This window comes from Mytilus galloprovincialis, chromosome 1 (assembly GCF_965363235.1).
Source record: "Mytilus galloprovincialis chromosome 1, xbMytGall1.hap1.1, whole genome shotgun sequence".
NCBI lineage: Eukaryota > Metazoa > Mollusca > Bivalvia > Mytilida > Mytilidae > Mytilus > Mytilus galloprovincialis.
The window spans coordinates 130,006,599-130,031,111 of record NC_134838.1 but is presented as its reverse complement, the minus strand read 5'-3'; the positions used below and the strand labels follow the sequence as shown (position 1 = coordinate 130,031,111).

The window sequence follows — 24,513 nt, the reverse complement described above, 5'->3', positions numbered from 1 at the left end:
AAACTAACAGCCTACAAAAAGATAAATATGTAACACAGCAACAAACGACAACCACTGAATTACAGGCTCCTGACTTGGGACAGATACATACATTCAGAATGTGGTGGGGGTTAAACATGTAAGTAGGATCCCAACCCTCCCCTAACTTGGGACTGTGTTGTAACAGTTCAACATAATAACAACTATCAGAAATCAGTTGAAAAGGCTTAAATCATTAGATGGATACAAAAAGAAATACATATAACAAAAACACAGAGTAGATGTGACCAAGTTCTTGAACATCCCAACAACAAAAAGACATTAAGTACAGATCTGAGAGTATTCACAGTAACTGGCAGAAAGTCAGTTACAACTAAAAAAAAATCATGCATCTAAGATTAAATTATCAATCAGTACACATCCAATGGATTAAGTGTAAAGACATCATATACAGTCAAAGGAAAACATGGCCTAAAATAACAATTTTTCTCAAGAGTTATTATAAGACCAATGTCTCGAGCTATGAATTGTTATATTTTAGTTTCAGGTTTTGGTTTATTGCCTTGTGAGCAAGTTGTCTACCATTAAATCTTGTGGAAAGTTATCTCATTGGCAATCATGCCACATATCTTTATTTTATTGTCATATTCATCTTATGTTTTCTTTTTCAGCTTGAAGATGGAGAAATTGATATAAGACTAAACTCATTCAAAGGATGTTTGTCTCAGCAATCCAATAATATGTACTCTAAGACAAACAATATTGATATTAATGGAAACTATGTTCTTAACTGAAAACAATAAACAAAGACAAATATATAATATAACTATGGATTGAAATTGTGTTTTCAACTGAAAACAATATATAAGAACAGATATATATTAATACCGTAACTGTGATTGGAAACTTATGTTCCAAACTGACTGTCTTATACAGACTGATTTATAGCACACAAACGAAGGAAACTAAGATCTGTACCAACGTTTACCAGTGATTTCTTCATTACTATCAGTGGATTCTGATTTAAAAGACCAACTTTAGAATGCTGCCAATCTTTTCGGATTTTGCTACTGATTTGTAAAACTATTAATAATAATGAAAAATACATCATGTGCTCTTTTTATATGAAATTTTTGTGTTCTTACTTAGACTTATATGTTTTTATTCGATTGTTTTGAGATCTTATAATGCTATCATGTCGTGGTCGTCAGAAGATATATTTGGTTTCTGAACAATAACAGATCAAGAATGAATTTTGGTGGCGTCAAGTTTACCGTTCTAGATTCATGCCCCTTACAAATTGGAAAACTGCTAAACATTCGTTTCTAATCGCTAACTTTAGTTTGCCTCAACCGAAGGTTATGAAACTTGTGCACATAGCTATTCCCACAAAACACAGATCAAGTTCAAATTTTGGTGGTGTCACTTTTACCATTCTAGATTTATGCGGCTTATGCCCCATTACATTTAGTTTCCTTTCTCTAACTTAAGATTGTGTATATGATTATAACCCCAAAACTCAGAGAAGTACAAATTTGGGTAGCGTCACTTTTACAGTTTTTGTGTTATGTCCCTTTAGAAAGTTATATGCAAGTTTGAGCATCATCCCATGGACACATTCCCCATTTATGTTAAATTAGATTTGACAGTATTTACTTTTCATTTTGAAATCTCAGAGCCATGTTTTATGGACAGAAAAGGGATACAAGTGATTGAAAACAGGACAACAGCATGATTTAGAATTACGAGGAAATAACCATATTCTCTGCTGAATTACTTTTATTGCTGTTATTCATATGGACAATTATAAAACGAGTTACTCATTGGTTTATAATTACATGTCAGCTCACTCGTTGATTTATCATTATGATATGTAAGCTTACTCATTGGTTGATCATAATGATGTCAGTTTACTCATTGGTTGATCATTATATGTCAGTTTACTCATTGGTTGTTCATTACTATCAGTTTCCTCATTGGTTTATCATTACATGTCACCTTACTCATTGGTTGATTATAATGATGTCAGCTTATTCATCGGTTGATATATTACATGTCAGCTTACTCATTGGTTGGTCATTACATGTCAGTTTACTCATTGGTTGATCATTACATGTCAGCTTACTCATTGGTTGGTCATTACATGTCAGTTTACTCATTGGTTGATCATTATATGTCAGCTTACTCTTTGTTTGGTCATTACATGTCAGTTTACTCATTGGTTGGTCATTACATGTCAGTTTACTCATCGGTTGGTCATTACATGTCGGCTTACTCATTGGTTGATCATTATGTATCAGTTTACTCATTGGTTGATCATTACATATCAGTTTACTCATTGGTTAATCATTACATGTCAGTTTACTCATTGATTGATCATTACATGTCAGGGCCGTGGTGTAGTGCATCGGACTTCTAACACAAAGGTTCCTGGTTCGATTCCCGTTCGGAATGAAAATTTCAGGAACTCAATTTTCGGCTCTCCCTTGACACCATTTGCGAGTATGGTCTTGAGGAAACAATGATAGTCTGTCGGAAGGGGCTGATAAATGGCTGACCTGTGTTAAGAGAGAGCCATATCTCTTTCACGTTAAAGACACCCTTGTAGATTTCGAGTAGGCTAATGCCGCTACAAGGCTGCACTCATACCCGCAAAGTGGAAAGGGATTAATATAAGTTGCAAAACTTGTTTCCCAATCCACTAAAAATAAATATGTTTAAAAAAAAAAAAATATACTCATTGGTTGATCATTACATGTCAGTTTACTCAATGGTTGATCATTATATGTGGGCTTACTCATTGGTTGATCATTACGTGTATGATTACTCATTGGCTGATCATTACATGTCAGTATACTCATTGGTTCAACATTATGTCAGTTTACTCATTGGTTGATCATTACATGTCAGTATACTCATTGATGGATCATTACATGTCAGTATACTCATTGGTTGAAGATTGTCAGTTTACTCATTGGTTGATCATTATATGTCAGATTACTCATTGGTTATTCATTACATGTCAACTTACTCATTGGTTGATCACTACATGTCAGTTTACTCATTGATTGGTCATTACATGTCAGCTTACTCATTGGTTGATCATTACATGTCGGCTTACTCATTGGTTGATTATTACATGTCAGTTTGCTCATAGGTTGATCATTATATGTCAGTTTACTCATTGGCTGATCATTACATGTCAGTTTACCCATTGGTTGATCATTAAATGTCAGTTTAATCATTGGTTGATCATTATATGTCAGTTTATTCATTGGTTGATCATAACATGTCGGCTTACTCTTTGTTTGGTCATTACATGTCGGCTTACTCATTGGTTGATCATTATATGTCAGTTTACTCATTGGTTGATCATTATATGTCAGTTTACTCATTGGTTGATCATAACATGTCAGCTTACTCATTGGTTGATCATTACATGACGGCTTACCCATTGGTTGATCATTACATGTCAGTTTACTCTTTGGTTGATCATTATATGTCAGTTTACTCATTGGTTGATCATTATATGTCAGTTTACTCTTTGGTTGATCATTACATGTCAGTTTACCCATTGGTTGATCATGTCATGTCAGCTTACTCATTGGTTGATCATTACATGTCGGCTTACTCATTGGTTGATCATTATATGTCAGTTTACTCATTGGTTGATCATTATATGTCAGCTTACTCTTTGTTTGGTCATTATATGTCAGCTTATTCATTGGTTGATCATTACATGTCGGCTTACCCATTGGTTGATCATTTTGTGTCAGTTTACTCATTGGTTGATCATTATGTATCAGTTTACTCATTGGTTGATCATTACATATCAGTTTACTCATTGGTTGATCATTATATGTCAGCTTACTCATTGGCTGATCATTACATGTCAGTATACTCATTGGTTCAACATTATGTCAGTTTACTCATTGGTTGATCATTACATGTCAGTATACTCATTGGTGGATCATTACATGTCAGTATACTCATTGGTTCAACATTATGTCAGTTTACTCATTGGTTGATCATTATATGTCAGATTACTCATTGGTTAATCATTTTGTCAACTAACTCATTGGTTGATCATTACATGTCGGCTTACCCATTGGTTGATCATTACATGTCAGTTTACTCATTGATTGGTCATTACATGTCAGCTTACTCATTGGTTGATCATTACATGTCGGCTTACTCATTGGCTGATCATTACATGTCAGTATACTCATTGGTTCAACATTATGTCAGTTTACTCATTGGTTGATCATTACATGTCAGTATACTCATTGGTGGATCATTACATGTCAGTATACTCATTGGTTGATCATTACATGTCGGCTTACCCATTGGTTGATCATTACATGTCAGTTTACTCATTAATTGGTCATTACATGTCAGCTTACTCATTGGTTGATCATTACATGTCGGCTTACCTATTGGCTGATTATTACGTCAGTTTACCCATTGGTTGATCATTATATGCCAGTTTACTCATTGGTTGATCATTATATTCAGTTTATTCATTGGTTGATCATTATATTCAGTTTATTCATTGGTTGATCATAACATGTCGGCTTACTCTTTGTTTGGTCATTACATGTCGGCTTACTCATTGGTTGATCATTACATGTCATATTACTCATTGGTTGATCATTATATGTCAGCTTACTCATTGGTTGATCATTATATGTCAGTTTACTCATTGATTGATCATAACATGTCAGCTTACTCATTGGTTGATCATAACATGTCAGCTTACTCATTGGTTGATCATTACATGTCGGCTTACCCATTGGTTGATCATTACATGTCAGTTTTCTCTTTGGTTGATCATTATACGTCAGTTTACTCATTGGTTGATCATTATATGTCAGTTTACTCATTGGTTGATCATTACATGTCAGTTTACTCTTTGGTTGATCATTGTATGTCAGTTTACTCTTTGGTTGATCATTGTATGTCAGTTTACTCATTGGTTGAACATTGTATGTCAGCTTACCCATTGGTAGATCAATACATGTCAGTTTTCTCTTTGGTTGATCATTATACGTCAGTTTACTCATTGGTTGATCATTATACGTCAGTTTACTCATTGGTTGATCATTACATGTCAGTTTTCTCTTTGGTTGATCATTATACGTCAGTTTACTCACTGGTTGATCATTATACGTCAGTTTACTCATTGGTTGATTATTATACGTCAGTTTACTCATTGGTTGATCATTACATGTCAGTTTTCTCTTTGGTTGATCATTATACGTCAGTTTACTCACTGGTTGGTCATTATACGTCAGTTTACTCATTGGTTGATCATTATACGTCAGTTTACTCATTGGTTGATCATTACATGTCAGTTTTCTCTTTGGTTGATCATTATATGTCAGTTTACTCTTTGGTTGATCATTATCTGTCAGCTTACTCTTTGGTTGATCAGCTGTCTCATTAGTGATCTTTATTTTCAGGATTACTGATTGGATGATTCAGTTAATTCACGAATAGGTTAATCATTATATGTCAGATCAGTGGCGTAGCTTGCATGTATGCTCAGATGCTCAAGCATCCACATCATTTTGACAAAAAAAAAATTAAAAAAAATAGCAGCAGTTTAACTCGGAAGTATCCAAATGTAACAAGCTGAGGACATGAGGGTAACGTCCAGTCATTTTCGAAGCAGTATGCCTGGTCTTTCATTTAGGATAATTTAGTTTGATAGTTGAATCGCAGAATAGTGTTTCAAGTTAACTTTTGTTCGTAAAAATAGTCTATGTCATCGGCCAAGGCAAGCGGAGAGGACTGATACGCAGACCCGTGGACATATTTCATCTGAAATTGAACCTAGTGGAGTGATGGCTTCTCATTTGACTATAGCAACTAACAACTAAAACACCATGCCCAGGGGCGTAGCTAGAAGAAAACGATGTGCAAGCAAGCCAACTACCGCCGAGCAGAGCGAGTGGAAAAAATTTTGGGACCCTTTAATGCAGAAAAATGTTTTTTTTTTTCGGTTTTCAGTCATAGGACGGTTTAAAGAGGAGCTACATGTAGATAGGACTTATAAACAATTTATGAACGAAAAACTTTCAATACTTGAATCTTCTGAATAGAGTAAGTCATGGTTAATTTAATACATAAACAACACATTTTTGAATTACAGAATTTACTCAAAATTTACCAAAATCTGCTCTTCGGGTCTAAGCAGAAACGAACTTCTCTATTACTTTGTCAACATTCACACTGAAATCCCAATCAATATGCAGTTAAATGCTAGCGATGATAACCTGTCGTTGTTCGTTGTTGATCGTACATTTGTTTTTAACAGACTTAATACATTGATTGATCTGCACGGTAGCACTCGCGAGATGTTATAAACCAGCGTACGTGTTCTCCATCGAGCGACCTCCCGATTGAAATTGTCCGCCAAATACATCATGCCAGGTCATTTTTTTTATGTCTCAGACAATGTTGAGAATTAATGTTGGTTATTTTTCCTACAACACGAGGAAGCAGATATGACACAAAGAAGCTATTTTCTGATAATACCAGACACCCTCTACTCTCCAATTCCATATACCGTAATCATATGGTCTACGTGTGTGAACGCAAAATATAATGAGACTTTCCAATGCTGTTTTGGCATGTTTTCAGGGATTATTGGCTCTGGTAGTCTGTGGAATACATCGCCTCGGCATATTTTCAATTATATCAAAGGGTTTCGATAAATCTAATGATCGATTGGTACATCGCATCGCAAACAGATAAGCCGTACTCTGTAAAATGTGCTCCGAAACTACACGTCTTAGACTGAGTATAATAAATTCAAATCTGGTAAACATGGTAAAGATACAAGTTACTGTCCGATTTGTAAATGATCTCCAATGAAACGTTTATTTTGAAATGCCGTTTTTTAATGACAGTTCATCAATTAAAAAAGTGACAACATATGTGTTTCCTTTAACCATAATTAATTTTAAATTATAAATTTTTATTTTGTCATTTTTTTTTTGCTTGCCGAATCGATGTGCACGCAACTGCCTGTTAGCGTATAGGGAGCTACGCGCCTGATGCCATCCTGATATCGTTTCTTGCGACATTGTAAACGACGTGATAAAACAAATCAATTTGTAATAGATCGTGATAAGTCCTAGGCTTATGAATTCCCGTTTCTATCTAGGTTCAAATACTAATTTTATTTTCATTCAGTAAAGAACAAAGATCCAATATTCCCCGCCATGCACATTACATGTCATATTTTATCTATCAAAAACCAAGGAACAAGGGAATAACTAAAAAAAAACTTTTGTTTTGTTTCGTTTTCTTTTTTATTTTCAATATCTAAAAAGAAATAAAAGCTTCACAGCAAATGAAATGGGATTTCCATTACAATTTATATTTCAAAGGGTCATTATACTGGTTAAAAATATTTGATTACGAATTATTTTCCAAATTGTCAAAGACATTGCTTATGATATGAGTTTCACTTAATCTGACAAGAATTGTACACATGAGAGTGCTAACAAGACCGGACGATCGGACGCCCGGTATTTCTATGTCTCATGCATGCGTTTAGCTCAGTAATAAAAAACCCAAGGTTATAGACTCCAATTCCTGGAAAGAGAAGTCACTTCAGTTCCTATACTCCGATAATCGAAGTTCCTAAATTATACAGAAGTGCCGCTGTAATGGGGTCCGTTTAAACGGTTTTTGATATGTCAAATAGAAGATTGGGGGGGAAACTTTACATCAAATATTTATGAATTGAATGATGGTAGTTTCAAGGAAACAATAAAATTGGGTTAAAAATATAAATATATGAATTGGTGGGTATTTTGAATTTAAACAAAAATCTAACTAGTGTCGGATTCTGGGGGAGTACATGTGCTTAAATAAAAAATATTTTTCTGCACAAAAAGGTCCAAAACATTTTTCGGCTCGCTCCGCTCGGCAAAACATCCACATCATTTCAACCCTGGCTACGCCACTGTCAACTAAATTCTGAAAATACTATTGTAACCCATTACTCATTTTTTACTCTCAACATATATCAGATAACTAACAATATTATAGAGCTACTGTTGTCGATATAAGGTTCCTATTTAGAATATAGTAATGTCATAAAGAAATAATGTCTTATTGATGAATAATATATGAAGATAGCCTGGTCTTTAGGTACTTATATACAGGGATCTTCACTTAGAATTAGCTGTTCCAGTAATCAGTGAAGAAATATGTTAACAAAATATGCAATATTGTTGTTGAATAAAAAAAAAGAATTATGCTACTATACACAAGTAAGGAATAATTATATAATGTGGTATAGGGTAGCACTTACAATAATATTGTGTGTGGCATCTTGAATTTTTACTACCAGTCTCTGAACTGCTCCTGTTTTTGTTTTGATGACACACAAAGGATACTGTATACCAAGTAGGTACTAACAGTACAAACAAGATTTACATGATTACATTTCTGTCTGTCAGGTTGAGACTATGAAGATGATGCCTGTCAGATGGGCTTTGGTTGTGGCAAACTAAAAGTTAGAAAAAGGAAACAAAACATCAGCAATTTTTCCATTTGTAAAGGGCAAATCTCTAGAACTGTTCAAATGACTCCACCAAAATTCAAACTTGATCTGTGTTTTGTGGTAATGAGCATTGTGCATATAACTTGATGTACATACTGACATGGGTAAAACTTATTGCCAACTCTGTTACGGTGGGGGGCATAGAAATAAAGTCAGATATATACGTTAAAAGAGATGCCACCAACTTGATCTATGTTTTGTGGTTATAAGCATTGTGTGTAAGTTTCATAATATTTGGTTGAGGCAAACCTAAATTGGGGGAACAGAAACATTTTTCCCCCTATTTTTATGTGTATAAAGGGTCATATGAACTGTTAAAGTGACACCACCCAATTTCAAACTTGACCTGTGTTTTGTGGTTAATAATTAATAAGCATTGTGTACAAGTTTTATAACACTTGGAAGTTAGTTGAAGTTAGAAAACAGAACCTGTTTTGGGATGAATGCACAGACACATGGACAAGGGTAACACTCCCTATTCCCTTAGCCTAGCGGCAGGGGATTAAAACATGAAAAAGTTGTCTTTGTATGACTTGAATACTGAACACATATTAACTCCACTCATACTTTGTTGCATATGTTTATTGGTTTTGTATTATAGAACAATTACACTCGAGTAATGATGACATTATGTTTATAAAGTTCTATCATATATTTATTGGTTTTGTATTATAGAACAATTACACTCGAGTGACATTATGTTTACAAAGTTTTATCCTATATTAATGATCTATCTCTCATTTGTTCAAGAGTTATATCAGTTTTGTTACATAAGATAAACTCCAGCTCCAATTTTACATAAATGACATAAAATATGGACCCATTGTGATGAAGTGCGACGGCTCCAACGTGATGAGGTCAGACTGTTGGTGAACACAGTGTGGTTGTTGTAAGAAAATAAACGATATTTGTTACAAGAAACTTAAATTGTAGTTACCTAAAACAAAACTAACATCTTTCTCAGAGCAGTTATACCTTATAGCTTTGGCAAAATGATTCAGCCTACAGAACTTTTGCCTGCAGTTGCATATCCAGTAGTTTGGAGGGTTTGACATTCAATGCATTTGAATGGGGCGATATGGTAGGAACACCCCAACTCCCTTATATCCTAGGTTGGGAACCCTCATTTTTTGGTTCAGCCTCTGACCTGGGCCACTAACTTTTCTGGCTAACAGACGGCAAATTCAGCTGCCAAATGAAACCCAGCAGCATTTGTATAAGCTTTGTAAAATACAGATCCATAAGACAGAAATTACATAAATGATTTGTTATCTGATTATTATCTACATAAAATACATAAAGAGCACCATTTAAATAAGTAATTCAGGACCTAAAAAACAGTACCATTCATTAGCTGCTAAAACAGGGCTGATTAATCTCTTATCAGAAATTAAAACCATTTTATACAATAATTAAATACATTAACATAGACCAGGTGCTCCGCAGGGCGCAGCTTTATACGACCGCAGAGGTCGAACCCTGAACAGTTGGGGCAAGTATGGACAAAACATTCAAGCGTGATACAGCTCTGAATTTGGATTGTGATCAAATTTTTGACATTACATGGGTTTTTTTACACAAAACAAATGTCAAGATTTTACAAATCAATTAAAGATTTCTTCTTATTTAAATCTAAAATTAAATAGTTGACACAGCATAGGTTTCTGACACAGAATGAATGTGGTCTAATGAACTTAAAAGGTTTTTTTTGCCTTTGAGCAATTCACTATGCTGTTGAATATTAATCCTCTCAAAAAAATGTTTGAAGAAATTTTCTTTTTATTTATGAAATCTGAAATGAGAAAAATTTAACCCCCCCCCTTTTTTCACATCCCCGTTTCCCTTTTTCCAAAACTGATATCAATTCAAATTTCTAATGGAGTTTGCAACAATAACTACTCTTTTAAATACATCATAAAATATTAAAATGTAAAATAAAGTGCTTGTTATCACTGAATGGTAGATTGGTTGGTAGTAAAAGTGAATATACATTGTTTATTGTATAAAACAATAAAAACCAGGTGCTCCGCAGGGCGCAGCTTTATACGACCGCAGAGGTCGAACCCTGAACAGTTGGGGCAAGTATGGACAAAACATTCTAGCGTGATACAGCTCTGAATTTGGATTGTGATCAAATTTTTGACATTACATGGTGTTTTTTTTACACAAAACAAATGTCAAGATTTTACAAATTTTCCAATTAAAGATTTCTTCTTCAAACTTTTTAAATCTAAAATGAAATAGTTGACACAGCATAGGTTTCTGACACAGAATGAATGTGGTCTAATGAACTTTTGTTTTTGCCTTTTAGCAATTCACTATGCTGTTGAATATTAATCCTCTCAAAAAAATGTTTGAAGAAATTTTCTTTTTATTTATGAAATCTGAAATGAGAAAAATTTAACCCCCCCCCTTTTTTTCACATCCCTGTTTCCCTTTTTCCAAAACTGATATCAATTCAAATTTCTAATGGAGTTTGCAACAATAACTACTCTTTTAAATACATCATAAAATATTAAAATATAATATAAAGTGCTTGTTATCACTGAATGGTAAAGATTGGTTGGTAGTAAAAGTGAATATACATTGTTTATTGTATAAAACAATAAAAAAAACTTCATCAGCAACATTTTATATTATGCAAATTTCCAATGAAGTTATTTACATAAAGTTATTGGCAAATAAAAATAGAAAATGACATCATAGTCATGTCTGGCAAATGTCCAACATACATTATCTAAAAACATTTTAGATAAGATAAGGAAATAAGATGTAAAAAAACTGCTTGTTATCACTGAATGGTAAAGATTATTTTAATTTATCAGTTGGTAGTAAAAAGTGAATATACATTGTATATTGTATATAACAAAGATTTAAGTTGATTCTGGACAAAGAAAGATAACTCCAATTAAAAAAAATCTTGCTATTGCACAATATTTTGGAATTAGATATTTCTTGCTTACTATTCTGGACAAAGAAAGATAACTCTAATTAAAAAAAAATTTGCTATTTCACAATATTGTGCAATTAGATATTTCTTGCCATTGCGCAATACTGTGCAATTGAAAAGACTTGCTATTGCACAATACTTAATATAATAATTTTAGATCCTGATTTGGACCAACTTGAAAACTGGGCCCATAATAAAAAATCTAAGTACATTTTTGGATTCAGCATATCAAAGAACCCCAAGATTTCAATTTTTGTTAAAATCAGACTAAGTTTAATTTTGGACCCTTTGGACTTTAGTGTAGACCAATTTGAAAACAGGACCAAAAATGAAGAATCTTCATACACAGTTAGATTTGGTATATCAAAGAACCCCATTTATTCAATTTTTGATGAAATCAAACAAAGTTTAATTTTGGACCCCGATTTGGACCAACTTGAAAACTGGGCCAATAATCAAGAATCTAAGTACATTTTTAGATTCAGCATATCAAAGAACCTAACTGATTCATTTTTTGTCAAAATCAAACTAAGTTTAATTTTGGACCCTTTGGACCTTAATGTAGACCAATTTGAAAACGGGACCAAAAGTAAAGAATCTACATACACAGTCATGACAATTAGATTCGGCATATCAAAGAACCCCAATTATTCAATTTTGATGAAATCAAACAAAGTTTAATTTTGGACCCTTTGGGCCCCTTATTCTGTTGGGACCAAAACTCCCAAAATCAATACCAACCTTCCTTTTATGGTCATAAACCTTGTGTTTAAATTTCATAGATTTCTATTTACTTATACTAACGTTATGGTGCGAAAACCAAGAATAATGCTTATTTGGGCCCTTTTTTGGCCCCTAATTCCTAAACTGTTGAAACCTAAACTCCCAAAATCAATCCCAACCGTTCTTTTGTGGTCATAAACCTTGTGTCAAAATTTCATAGATTTCTATTAACTTAAACTAAAGTTATAGTGCGAAAACCAAGAAAATGCTTATTTGGGCCCTTTTTGGCCCCTAATTCCTAAAATGTTGGGACCAAAACTCCCAAAATCAATACCAACCTTCCTTTTGTGGTCATAAACCTTGTGTTAAAATTTCATAGATTTCCATTCACTTTTACTAAAGTTAGAGTGCGAAAACTAAAAGTATTCGGACGCCGGACGACGCCGACGCCAACGTGATAGCAAAATACGACGAAAAATTTTTCAAATTTTGCGGTCGTATAAAAACTTCATCAGCAACATTTTATATTGGCAAATTTCCAATGAAGTTATTTACATAAAGTTATTGGCAAATAAAAATAGAAAATGACATCATAGTCATGTCTGGCAAATTTCCAACATACATTATCTAAAACATTTTAGATAAGATAAGGAAAAAAAGCTTCATCAGCAACATTTTATATTGGCAAATTTCCAATGAAGTTATTTACATAAAGTTATTGGCAAATAAAAATAGAAAATGACATCATAGTCATGTCTGGCAAATTTCCAACATATATTATCAACTACTATTCTATACAAAGAAAGATAACTCCAATTGAAAATTAATTGCTATTGCACAATATTGTGCAATTAGATATTTCTTGCTATTGTGCAATACTGTGCAATTGAAAATTTCTTGCTATTGCACAATACTTGATATGGAATCCTGATTTGGACCAACTTGAAAACTGGGCCCATAATCAAAAATCAAAGTACATATTTAGATAAAGCATATCAAATAAGCCCAAGAATTTAATTTTTGTTAAAATCAAACTTAGTTTAATTTTGGACCCTTTGGACCTTAATGTAGACCAATTTGAAAACTGGACCAAAAATTAAGAATCTACATACACAGTTAGATTTGGCATATCAAAGAACCCATTTATTCAATTTTTGAAGAAATCAAACAAAGTTTAATTTTGGATCCCCATTTGGACCAACTTGAAAACTAGGCCAATAATTAAAAATCTAAGTACATTTTTAAATTCAGCATATCAAAGAACCCCAAGGATTCAATTTTTGTTAAAATCAAACTAAGTTTAATTTTGGACCCTTTGGACCTTAATGTAGACCAATTTGAAAACGGGACCAAAAATTAAGAATCTACATACATAGTTAGATTCGGCATATCAAAGAACCCCAATTATTCAATTTTTGATGAAATCACACAAAGTTCAATTTTGGACCCTTTGGGCCCCTTATTCCTAAACTGTTAGGACCAAAACTCCCAAAATCAAACCCAACCTTCCTTTTATGGTCATAAACCTTGTGTTTAAATTTCATAGATTTCTATTTACTTATACTAAAGTTATGGTGCAAAAACCAAAAATAATGCTTAATAGGGCCCCTTTTTGGCCCCTAATTCATAAACTGTTGTGACCTGAACTCCAAAAATCTATCCCAACCTTCCTTTTGTGGTCATAAACCTTGTGCTAAAATTTCATTGATTTCTATTTACTTATACTAAAGTTATTGTGCGAAAACCAAGAATAATGCTTATTTGGGCCCTTTTTTGGCCCTTAATTCCTAAACTGTTGGAACCAAAACCCCCAAAATCAATCCCAACCTTCCTTTTGTGGTCATAAACCTTGTGTCAAAATTTCATAGATTTCTATTCACTTAAACTAAAGTTATAGTGCGAAAACCAAGAAAATGCTTATTTGGGCCCTTTTTGGCCCCTAATTCCTAAAATGTTGGGACCAAAACTCCCAAAATCAATACCAACCTTCCTTTTGTGGTCATAAACCTTGTGTTAAAATTTCATAGATTTCCATTCACTTTTACTAAAGTTAGAGTGCGAAAACTAAAAGTATTCGGACGCCGGACGACGACGACGACGCAGACGCCAACGTGATAGCAATATACGACGAAAATTTTTTCAAATTTTGCGGTCGTATAATAAATATACTTAAAACAAGACAAGCTTTTTACATGAATATAAAACAAGACAGAAATCCTATATTTTACTATTTCTACACCTCCCATCTTGATCTAAATACTCTAAAGCGAGTCTTGCTATGTTGGGTATGTAGCATGGTTTTAGTAAAATTCTAACATAATAACTTGACTCAAAACCTGTAAGAAATTTGAAGTATATTTTAGTTTGTAATATACAGAGCTTAATGTCTAAGAAGGAATACAATGAGTTATAAGTACAAACAAGCAGATTTACAGATAAGAAGTTTTGTAAAAGGAAAGAATGAAGTAGAACAAAGATGTAAAACTACTGTACATTTATATATACATCGTGCTGAGTAATGACAAGGAACACATTCTGTGGTATATACATCATGTTACAAAACAATATTTCTCTACGTTGCTATCTCTTCAACTCTGGCTCGTTTTGCAGACTGCTTCTTCTTGGCTGTTGTTGAATCATTTTCTTTATTGGCTGACGATGACGTTGATTTATGATGCTGAACGTACCTGGTTACCGTGGAGACACCATCTACAAACCTGGTCTTGTATAAAACGTTGGCGTTATTAAACATACCATCCTTCAAAGAGACGACGATGAACTGAAAATAAAATATCAAAGGAAGGTCATTACGTTATATCTCGTGACGTGGATGGCGCTGTGGTCGATGTGAATCGTTCCACCGTAGATACACCATCAATAAACCGTGTCTTGTATAAGACGTTGGCATTTTGAAACATCCCGTCTTTCAAAGACACCACAATAAACTGAAAATAAAATTACAATTTGTTTACAAATCTTTCAAATAGAAAATTTCTAGCATGCTCTAAACTTACTTCTAAGCTACTTCTTGTCCTTGCCAGAAATATTTCTTACCAGTTCTTTTAAATATATTATTTTGAACTTAATATGAGAGAAGCAAACAACATCATGCAATAAACATTTCATTGTATAGCAAAAGTTTGAAGACTAAGTTAAATCTCAAAAGTTAAAACCATATCAGCATTGACTCCAATTCTTAAATATGTCTGACAATTAAAGTCAAACATAAAACAAAATTGGTTTTGCTTTTATCCAATTTTCCACCCTGTAGAAACCTTGCTATACAATAAATGAAAAAAAAAATAATTATATGAGGTACCAGTTTTCATGTTGTAAACAAAAGTATAATTCTTACAATCAGTTCTAATCTACTATCAAGAAGGCGATTATTCTTTTTGTCAAGGGGTACTTTACGGATCATCCAGAGCCAAAAAAATCCCAATCTTCAATATCATAAGGGTCAAACTCTTAACAGTAAATGTCAAAACCATCAAAATTTGACCTTTATTTTTATCATTCATGGCATCAGTTCACATCTTAAAAGATTTAGTCATGTGATTCTCTAATTATCTTGAAACAATCCAACCTAGATGATTTATCTCCCTTTGACTGAAGACATATGCATTCTAATGATTGAAGTGGTAGAATTCTAGATTATAGATCTTATGTATGAAACAAATTTGACATAAAATCATGAAAACTGATACGTATCGAAATGTGTAAATTGTTATCATACAGTGCAGTGCTATTATAAGGTGGTTGACAAAGGGTAAAAAGGCTTTTTATAGATTAGACCGTTGGTTTTCCCGTTTGAATGGTTTTACACTAGTAATTTTGGGGCCCTTTATAGCTTGTTGTTCGGTGTGAGCCAAGGCTCCGTGTTGAAGGCCGTACTTTAACCTATAATGGTTTACTTTTTAAATTGTTATTTGTATGGAGAGTTGTCTCATTGGCACTCACACCACATCTTCCTATATCTATTTATATGATACAAAAGTTGGCTGAACACATAATGTATGAAACAGGTGTTACCATAGCATGTAACAACTAAAAATCATCTGTAATATTTTGTTTTAATAAGGATAAATAATCATTAAATATACATATTTTGGGAAAACTTCTTCAGACATGCCAAAACAATTAACATGTTGAAAGTATGGTATTTATTATTTTTTTCAAAAAGTATGACTTCGGTTTTTTAACAACCCTCTAGTCCCTGTTGTCAATTCTTTCAACACAATACAATAGCACTGCACATATATCTTCATTATTAGTAGGAAAATTTCCTACCAAACATTAGCATTGTTAGTAAAATTGAAATGACAAACAACAACAAAAGTAGTCCAATAATTACCTGTGAATGTTTAAAATGAGATTTGATCATCTGTCCAATGTTCTGTGTGTGTGATATGTCTAAAGCAGCATCAACCTCATCCAGGATATATAATGGTGCTGGCTTGAATAGCAACATGGCTAAAATCAGGGACAAGGCTATCAGTGACCTAGAAAGAGAATGGACAAGATATATAATGGTGCTGGCTTAAATAACAACATGGCTAAAATCAGGGACAAGGCTATCAGTGATCTAGAAAGAGAATTAACAGGATATATAATGGTGCTGGCTTGAATAACAACATGGCTAAAATCAGGGACAAGGCTATCAGTGATCTAGAAAGAGAATGGACAAGATATATAATGGTGCTGGCTTAAATAACAACATGGCTAAAATCAGGGACAAGGCTATCAGTGATCTAGAAAGAGAATTAACAGGATATATAATGGTGCTGGCTTGAATAACAACATGGCTAAAATCAGGGACAAGGCTATCAGTGATCTAGAAAGAGAATTAACAGGATATATAATGGTGCTGGCTTAAATAACAACATGGCTAAAATCAGGGACAAGGCTATCAGTGATCTAGAAAGAGAATTAACAGGTTATATAATGGTGCTGGCTTAAATAACAACATGGCTAAAATCAGGGACAAGGCTATCAGTGATCTAGAAAGAGAATTAACAGGATATATAATGGTGCTGGCTTAAATAACAACATGGCTAAAATCAGGGACAAGGCTATCAGTGACCTAGAAAGAGAATGGACAAGATATATAATGGTGCTGGCTTAAATTACAACATGGCTAAAATCAGGGACAAGGCTATCAGTGACCTAGAAAGAGAATGGACAAGATATATAATGGTGCTGGCTTGAATAACAACATGGCTAAAATCAGGGACAAGGCTATCAGTGATCTAGAAAGAGAATGGACAAGATATATAATGGTGCTGGCTTGAATAACAACATGGCTAAAATCAGGGACAAGGCTATCAGTGACCTAGAAAGAGAATTAACAGGATATATAATGGTGCTGGCTTAAATAACAACATGGCTAAAATCAGGGACAAGGCTATCAGTGATCTAGAAAGAGAATTAACAGGATATATAATGGTGCTGGCTTAAATAACAACATGGCTAAAATCAGGGACAAGGCTATCAGTGATCTAGAAAGAGAATTAACAGGATATATAACGGTGCTGGCTTAAATAACAACATGGCTAAAATCAGGGACAAGGCTATCAGTGACCTAGAAAGAAAATTAACAGGATATATAATGGTGCTGGCTTAAATAACAACATGGCTAAAATCAGGGACAAGGCTATCAGTGACCTAGAAAGAGAATGGACAAGATATATAATGGTGCTGGCTTGAATAACAACATGGTTAAAATCAGGGACAAGGCTATCAGTGTCCTAGAAAGAGAATGGACAAGATATATAATGGTGCTGGCTTGAATAACAACATGGCTAAAATCAGGGACAAGGCTATCAGTGACCTAGAAAGAGAATGGACAAGATATATAATGGTGCTGGCTCGAATAACAACATGGCTAAAATCAGGGACAAGGCTATCAGTGACCTAGAAAGAGAATGGACAAGATATATAATGGTGCTGGCTTGAATAACAACATGGCTAAAATCAGGGACAAGGCTATCAGTGATCTAGAAAGAGAATTAACAAGATATATAATGGTGCTGGCTTAAATAACAACATGGATAAAATCAGGGACAAGTCTATCAGTGATCTAGAAAGAGAATTAACAAGATATATAATGGTGCTGGCTTAAATAACAACATGGATAAAATCAGGGACAAGGCTATCAGTGATCTAGAAAGAGAATGGACAAGATATATAATGGTGCTGGCTTGAATAACAACATGGCTAAAATCAGGGACAAGGCTATCAGTGATCTAGAAAGAGAATGGACAAGATATATAATGGTGCTGGCTTGAATAACAACATGGCTAAAATCAGGGACAAGGCTATCAGTGATCTAGAAAGAGAATTAACAGGATATATAATGGTGCTGGCTTGAATAACAACATGGCTAAATCAGGGTCAAGGCTATCAGTGATCTAGAAAGAAAATTGACAAGATATATAATAGTGCTGGCTTGAATAACAACATGGCTAAAATCAGGGACAGGGCTATCAGTGACCTAGAAAGAAAATGGACAAGATATATAATAGTGCTGGCTTGAATAACAACATGGCTAAAATCAGGGACAAGTCTATCAGTGACCTAGAAAGAGAAAGGACGAGATATATAATGGTGCTGGTTTGAATAATAACATGGCTAAATCAGGGCCAAGGCTATCAGTGACCTAGAAAGAGATGCTTATAACGCTTTAACAAATGATATGCAGTAGTTTATTGAAGGCAAGGCTAAAATAAAAAGATTGTATGTTTGCCCAAACGTGACCAACCGAAAATAAACCCGACGACTCAAATTCTTTTTTTGCCATTTTTTTGGAAGATTTTTTTCATGTCCGCTACGCCATCGTATAAAACTTAATGTTTGTCGTCTTTGCGTTTGAAAGAAACTGTGAATAAGATTAAAAGAAAGCTTATAAGAGACGCAGTTAATCGATATTCAATGTTCTCTGATTTAACGAATGTAAAGAAGTAAAACATGTGAAGTGGCACAGTTTTTTATGCTGTAGTTGTCTGTACTACCAAACCCTTATCTATATGCTCAATGTCAATTTCATCGTGTAATCGAATATCTGGTAAGAATATTCAGGAAGATTTGTTCAAAACCATGTGCAATCGAATATCTTCAATATTATTCTGACAGGAAATGGATTCGGAAGTTGCCAATTTACAATCTTGCAAGAAGATTTTGTTTTTAATGAATAAAAAGGAATTATTTCTTGATAAATTGTTGTCTTTAATTATAATTTTCCTTTAGGCCACACCAATTTGATTCCTTGTTCGACGGACCCGCCCGCACCTATTTTTTTCAAAACAGAATTTTTTTATTTTTTTATATTCCCACTTCCCGCATGCGGAAATGTAATCATGTCCATTTCCCGCACCGTTTTTTTGTAAATATTACAAAAAGATATCAACATTTGTTTTTAAAATCAGTCTAACCTGTATATAACGATTTTAAACATAAAAGCACCCCACCACACTTTGTAAATATCTGTGAGAATATTTGTTTCAGCATGAAACCTATTTATCTATAGCGGGAGTGCTCCGATTTAAATTTATATCAGCGGGAATACCGAATACCTGTAAAGAACAAAAAATTGGTTACTTTCCCCCTTACTTATATTCCCTATCAAAAAATGTTCGTTGTTAGAATAAAGCACAAAGAACTTCTGAAGGATTTGTCTTCAACTGCAATTATATTGTATGCTGGCGAAACAAAACTATCAATAGCCGCTGCATGTTTATGCACCTGTCCTGATTGATTGAGGGGCCTGTCGTTCAGCATTTATCGTTTGTTGATGTTGTTCATTGGTATTTTCCCGTTTGGATATACATGATATATAAATTAGATCGTTGGTTTTCCTGTTCGAATTGTGTACGCTAATAATTTTGGGGTCCTTTATAGCCTGCAGTTTGGTCTGTATCAAAGCCCTGTGTAAAAGGCCGTACTTTGACATGGGTTTGTTATTATCAGGTTGAGAACAACCCTCCCTTAGACAAGGGGTCATTTTACTGATGTAGAAAAGAAAATAGAAATACCAAGGATTTGTATAGTCCTTCTATACAAAACCTTTGAAAACTTAGAATTTTGTACTCAAAAAGAGGAGAGTTACATCATATTTTAAACAACTTTTTCTAAAAGAGGGGTCCACTTATTTTGAATAATATTAATCTGTTAAAGTAAATGTGTTAACATGGTTCAAGACCAGGAATATTACAAAATTCTTGGACATGTTTTGACCATTTAATACCAGATAGATATATAGTTCTTTGAGAAAATATGAGCCCTTTTGTACAAACAAATATATTATAACTTATATTGATCCCTCATAAAACATGTAAAAGGGATATTTATAACATTAAGGGGTTGTCCCCAAACTGATTATGACTTGGATGGAGAATTGTCTCATTGTCAGTCACACATACATAGACCAGATTTAATTATTTTTTGGTGAACAGGGAAAAAATACTTCAGAAATTAAAGAATTGTCAAAGTATAAGTGAGAAATCAAGCTTTAATATTGTCAAAACCTACTATTTTATGTTTACAAAAAAAAATTATAATCGCTCGCCTTTACTTTTCAAGCTTCGCCTCAAAAATTTGCAAATTAAATATTTTTTTATTAAAATTTTCAAATCACTCGCTCACCCCAAATTTTGGAGTCCAAAAATCCGTAGAAAAAGAAATTAAATTGGTGTGGCCTTATCATGTAAATTACAATGTATATGCCCTTTTATTCAAATAGTTCAAATTTACAAGTCTCAGTTGACAAAATCAGTATGTTGCTGTTTGGGAGAATTTGATAAAACTATAATTGCTCACATAATCAGAAATATAATCTGAAATATAAATATAAATCCATATGGACACCATATTGGATTTTAATACAAATTTGTGAGGAAGCCTCTAGAACAATGACCTAAACATAAATTTGACCTCAAACCCATGATATGGATTGACCTTCAAGGGGAGATAACATACCATTCAATTCACTGAGAGATTCTTCCATGCATCATTGAATCGAACTTTGACCTTCAACCCATATGATAAAGATTGACCTTCAAGGGGAGATAACTGACCACTCAATTCACTGAGAAATTCCTTCCAGGCATCATTGAATCAAACTTTGCTCTCCAACCCATGATATAGATTGACCTTCAAGTGGAAATAACTTATTCAATTCACTGAGAGATTCCTTCCATGCATCATTGAATCAAACTTTGATCTCCAACCCATCTGATAAGGATTGACCTCAAGAGGATTTAACTTACCTCTGTCCACCACTCAATTCACTGAGAGATTCTTTCCACACATCGCCGAATCCAACTTTGACCTCCAACCCATCTAATACTGATTGACCTTCAGGGGGAGATAACTTGGCTCTGGCACCAGGCAGCAACGTTGAGAAGATTGAACTAAAGTCCTGTTAAATATTAACACATACATATATTATTTTCTGATATCTGGCTGTATTTACTTGTTCCAAAGCCTTCTCAAACACCGTATTATTTTTCAGTAGCTTAAAACTTATAAATTAGTTCCAACGCTTTCTTGTTGTTGCATAATTTTCTGTAATACGAAAATATTAACTTGTTTCAAAGCCTCGTTTTTTTCCAGATATTTGAAGTTATAACTTTTTTCAAAAACTTGTTTTTTTAATGACATCAGACCATATTAACTTGTTTCTAAACCTTTTTCAAAGTCTCATTATTTTTCTGAAATCTAACTTACCTTATTTACTTGTTCCCAAGCCTTTTTCAAAGCCTCATTCTTTTTCTGATCAAGTTCTGCAATAACAGCAGCTATTTTAGCTTTATCATTCAGTACAATCTTTCTTTTCTTCATTAAATCTGCATACTGGAAAAGAACATTCAATCCAGGTAATAAATTAAAATTCTACAGAAATCCTAACGAGGGATAAGAGCAGATTAATATTTTGATTTAAAATTTTATAAGTTATATTGTAAATGAAGTCACTTCTATCATTAAAATCAGTTATAAATAGAGAAAGTTGTCCAACACTTTTAAAATATGCACTTTATAGAAACAGCAGCCAACTTGGTCATTGAATCATGTATGTTGGTAGCCTGTTTCACAAATAAAACAAAATAGAATTGAATCCTATTAGATTTATAGAATAACAAATCGAAGAATTCAAATAGAGACTAGATGTGTCAAAGCGACACGAATGGCCCCGTCTCAAAAATATTTAAAATGTGCAATTTCAATAACACATGTGGACACAAACATGATGGTAGTCTCTGAAAAATCAGCTCAAAATCTGGAGGCGTTTCGAAAAATGTCCATATAAATGTGATTTTCAACAATTTTCAAAGTTGTAAACCCTTAATTTTGGCAAAAGTTAGCAGAGCGGAACGAAACTTCAACATGATCTGTAACTTATTATGAGTAACTAACATACTAAAAATCAGCCCAATATCTGAAAGCATTTGGAAAAAAGTGCCTTTAAGTTTTAACTGTGATTTTCAACCATTTATCTAAGTCCAAAGCCCGTAATTTCGGCAAAAATTAGCCAAGGGGAACAAAACTTAAACTTGATCTGTAACTCATCATGGTTAACTCACATATCAAAAATCAGCCCAATACCTGAAGGCCTTTAGAAAAAAACTCTGTATAATGTTTTGTTGCGGAACGACGGAATTTCAGAATTTCGGACAAGGGTAAAACTATATGGCACCGACAACTTCGTTGCGGGGCCATAAAAAGTATTCAACTTGTGACAGAACAACAAATTAATTCACGAATGCCCATAGTGCATTAGTTAATTAGCTTTGATGCTCAGTCACAAGTTAATATTTTTCTCTATTTGAATTCTTTGATGAGTTATTCTTTTTATTACATTGGCAAATGACTTTTTTTATGAAATTAATGTAGAAAATGTAAGGACCTATATCTTTTTTCTAAGCATCCACAATTTGTTTTGATTACGTCTTGGTAGCGCCTATTGTTGTATGAGGTCAGAGAGTTAAATACCACTGATTATTTATTGGTTTTTATTTAACTTGGAATTCAATGCAACTCACTGCAACCAATGTAATAATATTGTTCAAGTTTGCCAGAAATTCATGTTTATTTCCTTCTTTCTTTTGCCTTTCCATTACTCTTACATGGTCTCTAAAAAATTCATAACACTTTTTTTTTTTTTTTTACCAAGATCCTCCATCTCTTACCAATCCATTTCCCTGTCCCCTCCCCCACATCTATATATAATTCATTTCATCAAATATTCTTTACCTGTTCCTCAGCCTTCCCTAACATGTTCATAGCTCTCATGTTAACACTTTTAGACAATTTATCCTTAGTATCTGTAAGTTTCTGGATTCTTCTCTCCGCCTCCTTGGGATCATTTGCTTTAAAATCATAAGCTGTGTTTTGTTGTCCAAAGTATTTCTTCTCATCAGCTATCCAATCATAGTTTTGTAATAAACTATCCACCTGTCAAAAAACAAAGTTATTTTGTAATAAACTATCCACCTGTCATAAAACAAAGTTATTTTGTAATAAACTATTCACCTGTCAGAAAACAAAGTTATTTTGTAATAAACTATTCACCTGTCAAAAAACAAAGTTATTTTGTAATAAACTATTCACCTGTCAGAAAACAAAGTTATTTTGTAATAAACTATCCACCTGTCAGAAAACAAAGTTATTTTGCAATAACCTATTCACCAACTATTCATCTGTCAGAAAACAAAGTTATTTTGTAATAAACTATCCACCTGTCAGAAAACAAAGTTCTTTTGCAATAAACTATTCACCTGTCAAAAAACAAAGTTATTTTGTAATAAACTATCCACCTGTCAGAAAACAAAGTTATTTTGTAATAAACTATTCACCTGTCAAAAAACAAAGTTATTTTGTAATAAACTATCCACCTGTCATAAAACAAAGTTATTTTGTAATAAACTATCCACCTGACAGAAAACAAAGTTATTTTGTAATAAACTATTCACCTGTCAGAAAACAAAGTTATTTTGTAATAAACTATCCACCTGTCAGAAAACAAAGTTATTTTGCAATAAACTATTCACCTGTCAAAAAACAAAGTTATTTTGTAATAAACTATCCACCTGTCAGAAAACAAAGTTATTTTGTAATAAACTATTCACCTGTCAAAAAACAAAGTTATTTTGTAATAAACTATCCACCTGTCAGAAAACAAAGTTATTTTGTAATAAACTATTCACCTGTCAAAAAACAAAGTTATTTTGTAATAAACTATTCACCTGTCAAAAAACAAAGTTATTTTGTAATAAACTATTCACCT

General features: G+C 33.3%; 1 protein-coding gene across 5 annotated transcripts in view; it reads right to left on the bottom strand.

Annotated features, from left to right (window-relative positions):
• Positions 1 to 14,398: 14,398 nt before the first annotated feature.
• The window catches only part of LOC143059494 (structural maintenance of chromosomes protein 2-like), a 33,253-nt gene continuing 23,138 nt past the window's right edge, over positions 14,399 to 24,513 (bottom strand). Inside the window, exons 20-24 of one of the 5 annotated variants that reach the window (XM_076233007.1) lie at positions 23,481 to 23,681; positions 21,957 to 22,082; positions 21,497 to 21,648; positions 16,588 to 16,735; positions 14,399 to 15,012 (exon numbers count right to left, since the gene is read on the bottom strand). In XM_076233007.1, coding sequence (XP_076089122.1) covers positions 14,806 to 15,012; positions 16,588 to 16,735; positions 21,497 to 21,648; positions 21,957 to 22,082; positions 23,481 to 23,681 — 834 coding nt within the window. In that variant the 3' untranslated portion in view covers positions 14,399 to 14,805. The other 4 variants (XM_076233020.1, XM_076233029.1, XM_076233014.1 and 1 more) reach the window with 4 other exon arrangements.